General features: G+C 38.5%; 1 protein-coding gene across 1 annotated transcript in view; it reads right to left on the bottom strand.

The window, feature by feature from the left end:
- Positions 1–18,952, bottom strand: part of PTPRR (protein tyrosine phosphatase receptor type R) — a 239,296-nt gene that overhangs the window by 200,258 nt on the left and 20,086 nt on the right. Inside the window, exon 2 of the mRNA XM_059402463.1 lies at positions 14,706–15,004. Coding sequence (XP_059258446.1) covers positions 14,706–15,004 — 299 coding nt within the window. The remainder of the gene's footprint in view (positions 1–14,705; positions 15,005–18,952) is intronic.

The following is an 18,952-nucleotide window of genomic DNA, read 5'->3' as shown; positions in this document are numbered from 1 at the left end:
ATTAAAGATTTGTATAGCAAAAGACACCATAAAAAAGAGAAATGACAGTCTGGGAAGAAATAAATGCAACCCAAACGGCAGACAAAGCAATTATGTCCCAATAAGCAAAGAGCTTCTACAAATTGTTAAAAAAAAAAAATTAACCTGATATGCAAGTTATGAATAAGCAACTGCATGAGAGGGAATCCAAATTACCAACACATGAGGGATGTTCAGTCCTTTATATCATCGTGGAAATGCAAATGGAAGCAATAATGAAGTACAACTTTTACTCCCTTGGTCTGCAGAAATGAGGAACGACAACTGCTGCTGCTGGGCAGACTTCGAATCAGTCAGGCACTCTTATGTTACGGGTAGGAAGGTGAATTGCTACAACTCTTCAGAAAACAAAAATTTGGTGATATATTAATTAAAATAGTTTAAATAATCTCTGTTTTTAAAATCTTTTATTCATATGTGTAAAATATATGAATGAACAAACAGTATACATTTATGTATATAAACATACATTATAGGTACATACATATATATGTTCCTTTTTCTCCAAGGGTATATATATACAAGATATTTATTGTGGCAGTTTTATTGTGGCAACTATGAAATATATACACAAAGTAAGAAAACTACAAACAACCTGGATGTAGTTTGTTTGATGAGTGTACAAACAACCTCAGATGTAATCTGAGGAGTAGTTTAAGAAAGTATGGTGTATATATAAACTTGAAAATTAGGCAATTACTTAAAAGAAACAAATCAAATTTATATCTGAACACTCTGAGGTACAGCATGAGGCAGGAATCCATAAGAATCCAAGAGGAGAACATAGGCAGTAACCTCTTCAACATTGGCCACTGCAACTTTTTTCAAGACATGTCTCCAAAGGCAAAGGAAACAAAAGCAAAAATGAACTTTTGGGACTTCATCAAGATCAAAACCTTCTGCACAGCAAAGGAAACACTCAACAAAACAAAGAGGCAACCCACGGAATGGGAGAAGATATTCGCAAATGACACTACAGACAAAAGGCTGATATCCAAGACCTACAAAGAACTCCTCGAACTCAACACACACAAAGCAGATAATCACGTCAAAAAATGGACAGAAGACATGAACAGACACTTCTCCAATGAAGACATACAAATGGCTAACAGACACATGAAAAAATGTTCATCATCACTAGCCATCAGGGAGATTCAAATCAAAACCACATTGAGGTACCACCTTACACCAGTCAGAATGGCCAAAATTAACAAGACAGTAAACAACATGTGTTGGAGAGGATGTGGAGAAAGGGGAACCCTCTTACACTGTTGGTGGGAATGCAAGTTGGTGCAGCCACTTTGGAAAACAGTGTGGAGATTCCTTAAGAAATTAGAAATAGAGCTTCCGTATGACCCTGCAATTGCACTACTGAGTATTTACCCCCCAAAATACAGATGTAGTGAAAAGAAGGGCCATACGTACCCCAATGTTCATAGCAGCGGTGGCCACAGTCGCCAAACTGTGGAAAGAACGAAGATGCCCTTCAGTGGACGAATGGATAAAGAAGATATGGTCCATATATACAATGGAGTATTATGCCTCCATCAGAAAGGATGAATACCCAACTTTTGTATCACATGGATGGTTTTGTATCAACATGGATCTCTTCCAGTAGGAAGAGATTATGCTGAGTGAAATAAGTCAAGCAGAGAAAGTCAATTATCTATGGTTTTGCTTATTTGTAGAGCATAAGGAATAACACAGAGGACATGGGGAGATGGAGAGGAGAAGGGAGTTGGGGAAAACTGGAGGGGAAGGTGAACCATGAAAAACTGTAGACTCTGAGGAACTAACAAAGGGTTTTGGAGGGGAGGGGCCATGGGAGGTTGGGTGAGCCTGGTGGTGGGTATTGTAGAGGGCATGCATTGCATGCAGCACTGGGTGTGGTGCATATACAATGAATTCTGGAACACTGAAAAGAAAGAAATCAAATAAATAAAAATTTTAAAAAAGACTCTGAGGTACATCTATGACTTTCTATTTTTAAGAAAAGCCAGTTGTAGAGTAAGCATGACCAAGTTTTAAAACAACAAAATATATATGTATTTAAAATAGAGAAGTGTATAGTATAAATTAGAAAGATTTACATCCCTACACAATTATAAAGGTAACTTCAATTACCTGGAGTATGTGTTTATATGTGTGGAATCCTTCTTACCTGATCTTCCCTAATAAATTGGGAATAAATTATTAGGCTATTAATAAATTATTGGGTTATCATTCAGTTATTCTGCATTTGGGTTAATAATACCTTCAAAAAAAATCTTCTTTATAACAGAGTTTCCTGACAATACAGCTAATGCTAAGATCCTAAAGGCAATCAACACATTATTTTACTTCAGAAAATTTTATATTTATTTATTTATTTGAGAGAGAGAGAAAGCAAGCACAAGAGAAGGGGGAGGGGGAGGGGCAGAGGGAGAAGGACAGAAATCCTCAAGCAGACTTCTTGCTGAGCAGGGAGACCAACGTAGGGTTCGATCCCAGGACCCTGAGATCATGACCTGAGTGGAAATCAAGAGTCAGATGCTTCACTGACTGAGCCACCCAGGAGCCCCATACTTCGGAAAATTTTAGGTGAAAACAAAGAGATGCACCTGGGAGCCCGTGACCAGAGGTGACCACAGAGCCGGTGTTAGCACATTCTGGCTGATGGAAAAGATGGTCAGAGGTAGAGGTAGAGGTGAGGGCTGGCTGCGAGATCCGAGTTCAAAGACAAAACAAGTCATAAGGCAGATCTCCAGGCTCAGAAGACCTGAATTGCTAGTTGGTAGAACAAAGTAGGTACTCAGGAAGGGAAGATGTCAAGAACCCAGGTAATTAGCATATAAGGTAATTAGTATATAAGCGAGGTTCTAGTCAGGGCGACCATATGGTGCTGTGCAAGCCTTGTGATGTGCAGCTTCACAGGACGCTGTTGGCTTAAACATGCGAAGGGTACCTCCTAGATATCTACAACAGGGCAGGAGGCTGTTACAATGCAGAGATTCTATCCCAGGATCAGAGATTAAAATAGACAATTCTGCTGAGTATCATCATCATCATCACCACCACCACTACTGTGACAGCTGACATTATGACCATGTGTCAAGCCTTCTGGAACAAATCCATTGTTCTAGAAAGAATCAAAGGAAGTAGCCTAGTCAGGTATGACAATCACCATTAACATGAAAAAACAAAGACTCAGAAACATTCCTGATTCACCCAAGATCTCAACGGTAGTCAATGGCCAAACAGACATATGAATCCAGGAGGTCTCCTTCTAAAACCATCTGTTTCCACTCTCTTAATCTGCTCAGAAAGAGAATGAACATTGGTCCTTTACACTGGGATTGGCCTGCAGAGCAGAGAGTCAACAGACCATTGTACACCTTGTTTTCCTTTCATATGAACTATATTTTCTTGTTTTCTTAAACCTCACGAGTATACACATTCTACCTTCAACGGATTTCTTGCTGTGTGACATTCAGACTCAACCTGTCCAATACTGATGGCTATTTTGTCATAGTGACTGTTTAGGCAGATGCACTACAGACAGAATTTATAGCAGCTTATGAAAACACCTACAATACAAAATAAAACTGAATAAAAAGTAAGGAAATGAGGAAATTGAATTAGAAGGAAAATGACTGAAGAAAGCAAACATGCAGCCAAAAATGAAGTTAGTTCACAAAATAAATAAGGCACTCCATAAAGTTCTCTATATTTGCTAGAGGTGGACCGCAAATTTGGCTCTCAGCAGGAAGAGAAAGAAGGAAACATGATTCACAGCATTTAAAAGATATAATTACAAGCCAACGAGTGGCTCAGGAGAAATACAAGTATTCTTGGTACTAAGACTCAGAAGTTATATTTTCCGTTGTTCCATATAATGCTAATAATAGCAGCTGATTTTTATGAGGACCTGACTATGTGTCAGGCCTGATGCTAAGTGCTTTGACTCCTTTATCTCAACAAGTTCCCCAAAATTCCACAAGATGGGTTTTATTAGTATTACATTTTTACAGTTGAGGAAACTGAAATACAGAGATAGTAAGCAAGTCCCTGGGCAAAAAACACAATTTGTAAGTGCCAGATTTGAGATTCCAACACAGTTCTGCCGACTCCAAAGCTAGTCTTCCACTACATGACTTCCATTTAGGAGCTATACTTTGACCCAATCCTTAAGTACCCTTGAATATCCAACAGAATCCCTCAAGATCCAAAACTGTCTCGTTCCCACCACGCTCTCTCTGCCACCTGAACTCTGTTTTTGTCATTGTACTTAGCACCACCTGAAATTGTGTTCAGTTGTTTACTTATTTTATTGTCTTTTTCCTATTAGCATGTGAACTACAGAGCTGCAGTGATCTTATCTTTTAATTTTCTATCCCAAGTCTGCTTTACTGTCTAAAACATAGAAAGTAGGCAATAATATTTTTGAACAAATGAAAGTTGCAAGGAGCAAGGAGTACCTAGGTGTCCATTCAACAAATCTGCACGTCTAAAAATCCAGTTGTTTCTATTCTTAGCTCCTTACAGATATTAATCACATATTTTTCTCTAGTCTTCTATGACTTATACCAAAACGCACCAAGTCCTTTAACTTAGCTATTTCTCATAATCCAGCCTGGTGTAGACTTGATTTTATTCATTTGATCTTATAATTTCAAAAAAATTATGCTTAAGAATATAGTTGTCACCATCACTTGTCACACATGAGATTTTCTTTTTTATTCATTTGACAATTAAAAAAAAGATTGCTGATTTTTAAAAAGCCTACATTCAAAGAATTTGCCTAATGGCCTGTTCAACATAGATTTTGCTATTTGCTGCCCAATGTGTCCTATTTAAAAAACGGACCAGTTCTAAAAAAGAGAGAGAGAGAGAGCAACATGTGCTTAAAGCACAAAGAACCAACAGGAGCTTGTTCTGGTTAAATACCAATTCCAGCTGTCATGTTTTTAGGCAGGAAAAATTATCAAATTCTTAAACAAAGCAGCTTCACTAGGTTCATACTAGGAACATGAGATAATTAAGAGGTTTTTTGAACTACAGACACACAAACACATGTAAAACCCCAAGACATTCAGAATAATTGATTGGATGATATTAATAAATGCAATTCAGGAAATGTAGAATAAGACAGATTCTTAGCCTTGATTGTTGGTTGCATATCCTCAGGATTTCTTGGAATTCATGTCAGGTGGCTGTCATTTCCAGGGAGGGCAGCAAACAAATCTCACAAACACATCTCCTCCTGCAATCTTAGCGATTGTCAGTGAATAGGTGGCCTATCCCGCAAAAATAGTTCTTCTTCTTCTTTCTTCTTTGAACTTATCTGTTGCTAACTTACTGTTTAAGTAAAAAGACGAAATCATGTGAAAATGTTGGCTAAATGGACAAATGTGAAATAGATGATGTCCTCTTGACTTATTTTTCTGAACTCAAATGACCCAAATATGGCACACAGGTAATGAAAGAAATAACTTGGTACGAGGATAATGTCTGGATTATACGTTCATACCTTAAAAACAAAATTTGGAAAAGATTTAAAGCACAAGATTATGACCAACCTCATTATAAAAAGACAATGATATGTGGCACAATGATGTTGTGATTTATAATTTTTAAAAAAAAATTTGTTTTGTCTTCATCCACAGTTCCTGGCACAAAGCTCCTAAAACTCTTATAGTTTCCTATCCAACAGCAATAGGGACATCTTTAGCCATATTATTTCGTTTCCAGAGCCATAGAGTTGAACGAGGTCTCCTTCATTATTCATAACAAGCCCTTGCCATTGGTTTTATGTTAATAAGGTGACTTTTGGAAACACTCCAAAGGTGGGCAGTCAGGGGGCCAAGGGAACCAACCAAGTGATCAGAGCCTTCAGTCCCACCCCTCATGTTCTAGGAAGAGGAGGGGAGCTGGAGGGTGAAGAAAAGTCAATGACCAATGATTTAATCTGGCATGTCTACATAAGGAAGCCTCCATAAAAAACACAAAGAATGGAGTTTGGAGAACTTCTGGGCTGGCGAACACAGGGTGGTGCTGACAGAACAGAGAAGACGGGGAAGCTCTGCACCCGTTCCCTCTGTCCCATGTCCCTCCTATTTGTCCGATGCCTCTCTTCTGCTTCCCTATGCCCGACTCGTAATAGCTTTTAGAATTCCCTGGCAGGGGCGTCTGGGTGGCTCAGTGGGTTAAAGCCTCCACCTTCAGCTCAGGTCATGATCTCAGGGTCCTGGGATCGAGCCCCGCATCGGGCTCTCTGCTCAGCGGAGAGCCTGCTTCCTCTTTCTCTGCCTGCCTCTCTGCCTACTTGTGATCTCTGCCTGTCAAATAAATAAATAAAATCTTTGAAAAAAAAAAAAGGAACTCCCTGGCAATATAGTAAGTTAGCAGATCTGATCTCCAAGTAGATAGTGTCAGAACTGAGTGAAATCGCAGGACACCCCCCTCTCCCTCTGCAGCTGGTGGCCCAGAAGTACTTGGTGCCGGAAACATGCCCCATGTTCACATCCGATGGCCAGACATGTCATAAACGAAGTATGGAGAGTAAAGAGCAGAGGAGAGAGACACAGGAGATATTTTGCCTTTACATTTGGGGTGAGGAGTGGGGTTTGCTAGAACAGGCTTGGCTCATGGAAACATGCGGTTTGGAAGGGAAAGGATGACAGGGCAGGGGGTTGCCCTGTGGTCACTCCGGGTATGAAACTGCAGCTATGCTATACTCAGTTACTAAAGGTAAAAGCTGCCAATGAGGAAGCTTCGCAATTTTGCCTGGGAGAGAACCTTCCAAAGGCTTTAAGCTCCTGTGTTTTCCTAAACAAGACAAAGGGACAAATTGTTTCTGCCATCAGAGCTATAGTGATCAAGCTGAGGGAACTAAGGCATTTGCTAAAGGGCACCAAACCCATCACGCCCAGGCAGGGTCAGAAGCCCAGAAAGCCCAACATAATTATCCACTCGCAGTTAGATTTTAAAGTGGAACATTTTATAATCACAACAAAACAAACAGAAACCCTAAGCATGCTTCATAGGATTTATAATTAGATAGAAATAGAGAAAGAAAGAAGGAAAAGAAAGAAAGAAAAAGGGACAAAGTCACTCATAGAAGGTACAAGAGAACAGTTCTTAACAACCAGAAAATCCATAGCATCATTTTTAGAGAGAGATCTGACAAGAAAAAATTAGCTCCAAAGGAAAGATACCCTCTTTGTTCATCTGCAGACACCATTTCTTTTTCCACTATTGGGGAAATTTTAGATTACAACAAGTTTTTAGGTGCCCACATGAAGACATACAGCACTTTCTAATTTCCTCAATGAAAAATCTTGAAATACAACATGTTGTGTGTTCTTAACAGAACATCCTCTTTTTTGTCCTACTAACTTCTTTGGCTGCTGGAAATACTTCCCTTGCTTTAGATTAAAGGTTGATGGAACATAAATAATTTGGCCAAGCGAAAAAAAAAAAAAATAGACCCCATATTATAACTACATATGGATTTCATAAAAGGAATAGTTTCCCTTAGGATAAGCTCTCTAAATTTCTCAATAATATTAATCAGGCAGTTGCAATGAAAAGAATACTATGTTTGTTAGTCACAGGCAACATTTATTTCTCCTCAGAATTAACTGGTTTAAACCATTGAGTGTGTTTGGAATGTAAATCAATACATAAAATGGTAAAATCTATTTACCATACAATGGTATTGTATACATTTCCAAATAATCTCCATTCCATACAATGGAATTTTTAGCAGTTGTTAAAAATGATGCTTTTTAAAAATGTCCAAAATTTTATTTATATTGATTAATATGTTTAGGCCTCTGCCTTTGGCTCAGGTCATGATCCCAGGATCCTGGGGTCAACTCCCGCATTGGGCTCCCTGCTCAGCAGAGAGTCTGCTTCTCCCTCCCCTTGTCCCCCTAGCTCAAGATTTTTCTTTGTCTCATGCTTTCTCTAAAATAAAATAAATTAAATTAATGCTGCAAGCTTTATGTATGCAGATTCCATATATCTGTAATCTATATCTACGTATATGAGACTATACAGATACATGTATCAATATGACATTATTATCTAACAGCTAAGGGTTACTTTTATTCCTATTTTTCCTTCTCTTATATTTCTAGATATTCTGAAACTCTATGAAAGTACATGAATTTTGGAGTCAAGACAAAAATATTACTAAATATCCAATATCCAATTAGTATGATGATCCATCAAACCAGTTCTCTTAAGACTCCAGTCATTCTAATGTTGAGTCTAAATGATCCACAACAAGCAGACGCACTGAGCGGTCCAGTGTCCAAACCTCACACAGATATCGCCTCAGCTTGACCTCAGCTTGACCTCCAGCATTTCCAGAATGTGTTCCAGCATCCTCCTTGCTGCTTTAGTAGTGAGAAATGGAGAAAAGCCACAGATGGCGACAATTGTGACTGTCGGGATGCCAAGCTCAAGAATGAAATTTCTACTTCAAGACAATTTGCAGGAGTATGATAATATCTGGAGACTCTAGGCACAAAGCTTTCCAAAATGCAAATGTTTGGGATAAAAAGAAAGGTGATAATATATAGAAGATCTGATAGATGAACATGAAGCTAATTTAGGTTACAAAAAGAGCAAAAACCTAGCCAAATTTCTAAGTAGATAACAGAATTTCTTTTTCTAGACTGTCTTAAAAACAAAATCTGATTTGACAGTGTAGTTCCTTTCTGATTATAATCTCTAGACTGGCCATCATGGATCTTATACCTCTTATTCTCAGGCTTCAACATTAACTTGTAGGTCTCAATGAGTATACTTTCAGAGGATGAAAATTAACATTATCATTAGCTTAAATAAAATGTAATCCATAAAGTTAAGTTGTCTATTGACAAAGTGTACAATACTTCCCCAAAGCAAAGGAGGGCTTATGGTAAAATTTTAAATGTTGGAGTTTTGAGGTCAGACAAATTGGGATTTGTATTCTGATGGTAGCCCTTACTACTTACTTTAGAACCAAGAGAAAGTTATTGGTATGGGGCCTTAATTTCTTTATCTGAACACTGCAAGCTTATCCTGAGCATTTTAGATGCTTTATGCTTGAAGCTTCTTCATAGACATAGTTTCTTCCATCATGACTTATATGATGAAATTTCTATAAATTTACCTTTGGTTTCAGCATACAGTTTCCCCTCCTAAAGTTCATATGTAAGAGTATGTAACAAGCAATGGCAGAATACAAAGATGCCCCAATTTTGCTTTGAAGATCGTGGTACCCAAACTCTAAGATAATCCCCAATGATACTGGCCTCCTGGTAGTCATGCCCCTTGCTGTCCCCTCCCATGTGATCTGGAGACTAGGTCTTCATGACAGTCTTTGCATGCTTGGAGGAAGCCAACTTGTTGAGGAACTGAAGTCTCCCACCAACAGCCATGTGAGACTCCGAGTGGAGCCCTCAGCTCAGTCAAGTAGGCAGACGTAGCCGCCACTAACAGGTTGACTGCCTTAACCCCTGAGGCAGAAGAACTACACAGCTAATCTGCTCCCAGATTCCTGACCTTCAGAAACTCTGTAAATCATAGCTAGTTCTCATTTCAAGCTGCTAAATGTTGAGGTAATATGTTATGCAACAATAAACAACTAATACACAGATCAAATCCAAAAATGACAAAGTTGATAGGGTCTACAGACAAAATACCATTTTCAAGGAGGACAGAAAAGAAGTTTCTAAAATATAACTACATTTACTTGAAAATCAAGAAAAATGTTACACATTTTATTATTTAGCAAACATACCACCATAGTACATTTTTTCTCTCAGCTTTTTTATATTCATTTCTTCTAGGAACTTAGGACAGGTGTCCCAAGGCTGTATTGGAAGACATCTGAGTCACATTCTTCATTATAGTAGGCTTGTGTCTTACATCCATTTAGCATTTTGGGCTCAGTACTTAGTAGTTGACCCCAATACCCTTCACATAAAATAACATAATTTTCCCAAAGCCTGTGTTTGAATCACACTTTCTGTGAGTTGCCCACCATGAGCCAGTCACTTAGCTCAGGAATGAGCCCATGCACCTGCCTCCACTATAGCTCAACACAGCATTCTTGTCCCCTTCCCCCCGCCCCCACCCTGCATATAAGCAGCATCAAAAACTGTACAGGGGCAACCGTGGTTTTCATAAATTTGGGACATTCTTGAAACATAATATCATCTATGTGCATCTAACAGATTGCACTAAATCATCATCCTAACTGAGTGGTGGGACATATAGCCCAGGCACCTGAATTTTCTCCTCTGTTGGAGTAAATTTGCTGCCTCCTTGGGCCACTGTAAGAATCACATTACTGAGGCCAACTTGAAGTCCTCATATCCTCATTATTTCTGAAGGGGCTACTGTGTCTTAATAAAAATCGAAGTCAGATACTCTGCTTTAGCTTACATTTAACTGGCATCTGACATCTATTCTATCTTTGCTTGTTAACAGTGTCTCAATTTTTATTCAAGTAACCTCCCCTCCCAAAAACAGCTTGTGGGCTTTTATGGATGCTCTAGGGACGGCACACGTAGTTAAGGTTTGAAATAATTCACCTAATTTTATCACCGGGATGCAAGCTGTTCAGGGATGAAGTGAGTAATTAACTTCAATTGCACTAGTCCTACAGATGCCCAGGATATTACTGACGGTTGTGAAAGGGTCATTTTTTCCCACTAAACATGAACCTGCAAGGAAAAAACTCCAGGCGTTTCAGGAAACCACGTTGAGATGAAGAAAAGAGAATCTGTCTGAGAATGAAGTCACCCCAGGGAAAGCAGAGCTGGGAGATGGATCGTGGTCAATAATTTGCCTTTGATCAAACCATAGCTGAAGCTACACATACTACAGAAATGTTTGTTATTTGAACCACAAAATTTCCTCAAGTTTGGACTGGATTCTTGTCACTTGCCACAAAATATTCCTAACTAATAAACCTTCCCTGACATGGCAGAATTCCAATGGCAGGTACATAGGCTAAATGACCTTTTGGGACATTCCTTACACAGACATAAAATTATGATTAAAACAATATGTCTTTGGAGGCACCTAGCTGACTCGGTTGAGCGACCAACTCTTGGTTTCACCTCCAGGTCATGATCAAAGGGTCATGGGATCGAGCCCTACGTTGGGCACTGCACTCAGTGCAGAGTCTGCTGTTTCTCTCTTTCTAAAATAAATAAAATCTTTCCAAACAGAAATCAATGTCTTTTGAAAAGGCATCCAACAATTACTTATCCACATAACACACTAAATGCTACAGAATTTATTTACTGTGTCAAAGCATGAGAAGGCTGGACCTTCTAAGCCCCTCAGATCACATCTAGAAACTATCTCTTTCCCTGTAAGATGAAACTCAAAAACTGGTCCAGAGCAGAACCAAGCTGAAGAGAGCCATAACACAGAACGCAGGATGTAACTGAAACCCAGAGTTATCCAAAGCATTTGGTTTTAAAGGTCTTCTAAATCAACTGCCTGATAAAAATATTTTCAAAGAAAGTTTGTGTCAAAAAAACAGAGAATGTCTGCTGGTCTGGGTGAATGGTGGGCAAGACAAGATACTTTAGGAGTCTAGAAAACCTACAGAGACCATCTGAGGCTCCAGGAACGCCCCATCATCTCCTTACATGCTTAGAGAAGTCTTCCCTCTGTCCTAAGACCTGCCACTCTATCCTCTCTCTTCTCCCCCTTCCTTCCTCCCTTCCCATTTCCCTTTCTCATCATCCTCCCCTTCCTCTTATCCCTTCTTCTTTCTCTTCCTTTTATTTTCCTTCCTATGAAGACCATCCTATGAAGTAAGCCATAATCCCACGTTCAGATTCCAAAGCCTTCCTAGCCCCAGTTTTCTCACACTTTTCCCAGGCTAGAACATTCTTCACTCAGCAACATAGGCTGAACTTGCTGAACTGAAAAGCCTACAGCTGCTTCCACGCTACCATTTTCATTCACACCTCTCGGTTCTCTACTTCCCAAGGTCATGGTCTTGCAGCCTTATGTATAACTATGGAATTTCCAGCACACATTTATTTAAAGCCATTTTTTTTTGGACTCCTACCACAGCACTGACCTTGAGGACATTCGTATTCCCCCTATATTGCATTTGTACAAAAATCTGAATAACAGCTTCTTAATCGAGCTTCTGAAATGTAATTAGCATTCTTTGGGATAAACATTCTAATTATGCTGTTCTCTCCTTGTAATAAATGAACTGCAGATTTCCCTGATCATAAAAGAAAGGAGAAAAAGGGAAAAAATTCGTTTGTGGACAAATGCTCTAACGAAATGCTTTGTGGAGACAACAGGGTATCAGGAAAGGAGGGGTGACACATACATCTCTCACGTCCCTGTTAAATTTCTCAGTTTATAATTCATTGTCTGAATGATGTCAGAAACAAGAGGGAGGGGGAAAAATATAGGAAGAGGAAAAAAGCCCTCTCTCCTTCTCAATGGAAACCTTAGAAGTTACATATATAGAGGGAGATACAGATATACAGATATAATATAGATACAGACATAGAGTGGAAGTTGGCAATGGTGTTTTTACTCTGGCTGAAAAAAATAAATCCTGGTAATTTCTCTAATTCAGGAAACTAATAGTCATAAACACTACTCATTTTGGTATAAATTGAGCCATAAAATAATTCTTTGGTTCCCCTGCAATATTCCTCAAGTAATACAGTCTGTGTGTGTACGTATGTATATGTGTGTGTGTGTTCATATATATATATATATGAACACATCAACACCTTAGCTACACAGTCATCAATTATGCTATCAAAGTCATGTTGTCCCCAGAGTTAACTCCCTTTCATTATACTTCACTTCTAAACCTCTTTTCTGGATAGAATGAAACTTCCAACCAGCTGATACTTGATTGAACGTTGACCGTCTGCTTTTTGAGACAGCGGAACATTACTGACTTATTTAAAAATAACTTTACTTTCCTGGTTTTCCTATTAAATCACACATGCATGAGTAATGTCAATAGATTACAGGAAACATTAACACGGGCAACTGTTGCAAAGTACCATAGCCACAGCATGGTTAGAGACTAGATCAAGAGAAAATAGGGAAGCCTAACTCAGCAAAATCACCTATTTATTGCCTTCATGTAATCATCACCCGTAAGAAAAAAGCACAGCTTCTTCTTGAGTTTCCAAACCACAAATAAGCTAAAAGTGAAAGGACCTGCCAGAATTCTTCACTGATGCCTTTTATCCTTCATAATATTAAATTAACTAGACAGTACATGACCTCAGAAGACAGAACAAACCTCTTCAACAGTAATTCACAGAGACTTTAAGAGTTGACAACTATAGGAATATGATGGTCACCAGAGGAAATATCTTCCTCAAGCCCTAGCATTAACACAGGCACATCCAGATAGAGCCACGTCATTAACATCATTTATCTTAGCAAACAGACAGAGTACATGGCTTTCACCTTCAGAACATCTGTTACTCATGTAAATGCACACAATTTGTTCAAGTATTTCAGGAGGCCAAGTGACCCACATAACTTGTAACAAGAGCTCATCTTGTGTTCTCAATTTATGTTTTTTATTGAATTACTGACATTTTCTCTCAGACATTTCCCAAGCAAAGCCAGAGATTTCATTTCATTTGTCTCTGTTTCTGGATCCCCCAAATGACAAATGGATTGTAATTAATATTCAGTATATCCTAGTTGTAAACGTCAATGAATAGACCTGGGATTGTCAATACCAAGTAAAGTGTCCTATATGTAGTAGATAAAAAATAGAAGAAAGGGAAAAATGTTTGTTAGATTTAATTACATTTGGTTCATAGAGAGATTGTCAAAATGCACACATGGTTTACCTGAATGATGTTGGCCTAAAAAGTCAACATATTTTATTATATTTGGGGAGAGAAATGCAACAACTACCATTTAGCTACTGACTTGTAGTTTTGATATGTATCCACCTGTTGTGACTTAAAACTTACGAGGGACTGTAGTCTAAACAGGCCATCAACCTCAGCCTGTATTTTAACTGTGATACCTCCATAAACTGGGAAACTCCAGCCTGGGTTACATACCCAAAGAATACAAACAATGGAACCACTGATTAGTAAAGGGTGATGACTGTTTAATGATATTAGGAATATTATCCATCAACTACTCCTAAACCACCTTATTTATTACAATGACAGAAAACTACCTCTCCCCCACACCCCTTCCTTTCATGGTCTCTTCACTTGTTACAATTTGAGACAAATGCCCAAAGATCTTCAGTAGGTACTACTTATTTATATAAACTGAGCCTAAGCCCTATCTGCTTAGAACAGATTATCACAGAAGGCAGAGGCTCAGTGCAGAATATTATCTACTATAACAGCAAGGCCATCCTGAAGCCATTTTTTAATTCAAATATTTATTAAGTACCCATATGTGCCATGCACTGCGCTCTGCCCAGAGCAGACAGACAAGGTTTCTTATTTCATGGGCTTACATTCAAGAGGAAGCCAACAGATAATAATCAAGTAACAGAAAAGAAATATCAAGGAATGAGAAGCGCTGGGATAAATAATCATTGAGATCCAATGATAAAGATTAATCATCAGGCTTGTTTGTTTGTTTCAAGCAGTAACCACAGAGGGAAAGTATCAGCATCAGTGTAACACAGTACTTACCACCACAATTACATTTGCTGCAGGGATTGGAAGGTTTTCCACTTCAAGATCTTGACCAGCCACTGCCAGCAGATTGAGAGATGGGTCATATGCAGGTCTAGGAAAAGCTGAATTAACAATTTGATGCTGTTTGTTTATTTGTGCTTTGGAAGAGGAATGGTAGCTATGCTTATATATCTTTTGTGGAGCTATATCCAGGCTCTTCTCAATGTCTTGTGAATGGTGATAAATGAATGCAGGCTTCCCACTCTTCTTCTGATGAACTGCCAAGAACTGATCATGATTCCTGGAAAAGCACCCTGAAACAAGGAGAAGGCAAAAACAAAAATCAAAGACCTTCACTAACATGACCAGAAATATCTGATAAGAGAATTACTCATCCTCAGGCAGTAAAACTTGTGAAGAATTTATACCTTTTCCCCTATTTCATTATCCTAGAACACATTCTGTGGTACGGAGGCATCCCAGATACTTGGGTGGACAGAAGTGGGTGTAGTTTGAAAAAGTCCTATTTATCAGAGATTCTTATATGTCTTTTAGTCTTGAATTTCATCCTTTATCTACAGTCCCAGGTCAAGCTTCTATTCCTGAATGTCCTATCTGTTCCTCAAACAATAACCATTTGTCATAGTTAAGTTTTCCTCCCTTTAATCAATAACCTCTCATACAATTCTTATTTTATTTATTTTATCTTGCTTATAGTTAACAATGTATGATTTTTTTAAATGCTTGTAGAATATCTTAAGCAGAGGGCAGAAATCTGAGGAGACACATTATGGTGGCAACTTCCAATTCTGTAACAACATCCATTCTCTCCTTCTTAGTCAGTAATACGGACATCCAGATAACAAAATACATTCACCTTTATTTCTTCTGTTAGGTAAACATCTATGGACTTGAGTAATTCTTTCTTCTATTTGTCACTGGCCACAGGAGGAAAGAGATGACATGTATATGTAAGCCAAAAGAATACCACTAGGTCAAGCATCAATTAGAAAAACAAACTTAAGGGACCTGGGTGGCTCAGTTGGTTAAGCAGCTGCCTTCAGCTTAGCCATGATCCCAGAGTCCTGGGATCGAGACCCACATTGGGCTCCCTGCTCAGTGAAGAGTCTGCTTCTCCCTCTCTTTCTGTTCCTCTCTGCTCATGTTCTCTCTCTCTCTCTCAAATGTAAGTAAAAAAATCTCAAAAAAAAAAAAAAAAAGAAAGAAAAAAAGAAAAGCAAACTTAAGATCTTCTATATAAGATGATCAGCAGAGGAAACAGATCACAACACAGTAACGTCACCCACATGGTGTCTAGCTACCCTGGGCAGCCCAGGTTTTCCCTTGGTGTGTCGATGGCAACAATAAGCTATACAAATACTGTCCTTGGAAAATTACTTACCTCATTTTACAAGAATTCTGAGATGCCTAGAATGCTTACTGAATATTTATAGTGGAGGAATTGCTAGTTTTTACAGCTTTTGCCCTCATTCAGGCCTTTTGTGACCAGCATATATTTCTAGCATCTTCAGCAATTCTGCCTGAACTATGCTTTAAACTTTCGCTTAGGAATATAAAGACAGGTGATTTTTTGGTCAGCTTCAGTGCTTTCTTCCAAGATGGAACAGGCATTTGGGGAATCATCTTTGGGTACTAGTGACTAGCCTTTCAGATCATTCAAATCAAAATGATATTTCATGTGAATTCTGAAATAGTAATAGAAACTACTCATCATATCTTCAGTCCTGAGTTTGCCAAATAGACTATAACTTTCTAAAAAGCAATCAAGCTACCATAATTTGCCAAAGATGATGACTTGACAGTGATGACCTTGAAATACCTATAAATTTTGTTTCTCTGATAGTTCCTCAGATATGGAAGTGAAACTATCATCAGAAACATATATAATGTTATGAAATTCAGAACAGGGTACTTCAATGTCATTATTCTTGCAGTGATCTATTAATGGAGAATGATGCTAAGATGTTTTAGATGTATTTAACTTTCTGACCATGAGATGTTCATTTAGAACTTTATTAAAAGGAATTTACTCACTAATATTACAGTGTCTTGGAAGATATTTCTGAAAAGAGAGAGCTTTGTCCCCTCCTGTCTTAGAGAACTGAATCTGATATTGCAAACAGCAACAAAGAAGTGATCAGTTTGGGAGTTAAGAAATAGAATGGATGCAATATTTTTTATTTTAGTTGGCTTTTTAAATACTTTTTGTTTAAATATGGTCTGTTCTTTTGGGAAAGGCATACTATATGCTTGAATGAATTTTGGTTTCTCACCTGAGGGACTGGCCCTTCTACCAAAAAGAGGAAGATGAGAGAATGGTAACAGAATAGGAGAAAAGCCAAGAAAGAGTGAGAAACTTAAGAAAGAAAATGTTTTAGAACCTGTATGTATTACAGGGTTTTAGACAGAGGCAACTGAAAAATCACTCTCATAGTGATGTCTCTAGAAACAAGTATATAAATGCAACTTCCATGTGTTGCTATGGAAGATAAGTCCCAGTGAAGACACACTCATAGATTTTTCAAATTACAAAGCACATCAACACTGCTGCCATGAGAGACAGAAGATGGAGCAAGTGGCTAGATTCTCACCTAAGAAAGAATAAATAAAGAAGAAAAACAAAGGAGGCTTTAAAATACGTTGATTTAAAACACCCAAAGAGATAAAAGAAGAAAATAATAAGAATTTAAGAAAAAGGGAATGGGCCTGTTTCAATCCAGGTGGAAATCACAGAAACAAAAAATACAGTAATTGATGAAACTCAATGTGTAGGTTATATAGTAGACTAGACACCACAGAACAGAGATTTAGTGAATTGGAAAAGTCTAGGTAACAATACAGAAAGCAGCATGGAGATACTAAGAGGAGATGTGAAAAAGAAGGTGCGAGATTATGGTGCCAGATGGCACTCTGTGAGCCATGCCTACCAGCATTCACATCCTTATTTAATCCCCTCCCACTGAGAGTGAGCTGGACCCCACTGGAGACTTACTTGAAATCAACAGATAATGGCAAAGGTGATGGGTGGTTATTTCCTTATTAGGTAAAAAAGATATGACTTCTGTGTTGTTAGGAGATCCTCTCCTGCTGACTTTGATGAAGCAAGCTGCCTTCCTGGAGAACTCCATATGAAGGAAGAGGCTTCTAGCCAAAAGCCAGGAGAGAACTTGAGGCCCTCAGGGTCACTGAATCCTGCCAACGATCACGTAAATGAGCTTGGAAGCAAATCCCTCCTCTGATGAGCCTTCCTCTAAGAGCCCAGTCCAGGCCAACACTCTAACTGAATCCTTATGAGAGACCTTGAAGCAGAAGTCCCACTTCAGCCATGCCCAGATTTCTGACTCACCCAGAAACTGAGAAACAGTAAATGTGTATTGTTTTAATCCATTAAATTCTAGGGTCATTTGTTATGCAGCAACAGGAAACTAAAGCAGAGAGGTTGACAGAGACTAAGTTGTTAAATACCTTTACTTAAGAAAGGAAACATTAGAGAAATTGAACATTTTACAAAATTTATGGAGGGAAATGACAAGATAAAATGTCTATTTCTGAAGGAGGCCCTGGCTATATAAGAAATGGGAAGATTGGAAGGAAGAAAGAGTAAATGCAAAGATACCAGGCAAAATATTGTAGATAACAGAACGGCCCCTGACTAGGTGGCAGTAGAGGGAAGGAGCAGAGGTGAATCTAGTCAACAGATGTTCCTTTCTGCTCAAGTTAATTCATATATGTTGTCTACCTTGGATTCCACGGCTTCCACCTTTCGTTAACTCCTATATATAAATTCCCCAACTGACCAATGTTGACTCACGGGCCGGGACATCTCTACACTCTCAGCAACCTTAAAGATTTAAGGGTCAAAACTATTCAGGGTGGGAAATGATAAGAACAAAAGCAAAAAAAAAAAAAAAAAAAGTAGATTAAAAACTTTCAGATGACTGATAAATATCCAAAACCTTCAGAGTCAGAGTGTAACATTCCTCAAGGAACTCAAGGCTACCTTAATGTCAAAGCTTTGTTAGAGGCAAAAAGCAATCTAAAGCAATCTTAGTTTGACAATAGGCAGGCCTCCAGGATCCTGCAAGTCTTCTTTAACATATGAAAAAGGCCTTAGAGACTTTATCTCTACCCACCACCCCTCCAACTTAAAAGTATATAATCAATTGCTCCTTATAATCACAGTCAGCTCTTTCTGCTCCAGGGTCCAGTCCCTGTGCTTTAATAAAAGCACCTTTGTGCAC

Source organism: Mustela nigripes, chromosome 6, assembly GCF_022355385.1.
Source record: "Mustela nigripes isolate SB6536 chromosome 6, MUSNIG.SB6536, whole genome shotgun sequence".
Taxonomy (NCBI): Eukaryota; Metazoa; Chordata; class Mammalia; order Carnivora; family Mustelidae; genus Mustela; species Mustela nigripes.
The sequence above is the reverse complement of the archived record's forward strand: the minus strand, read 5'-3'. Positions and strand labels throughout refer to the sequence as shown.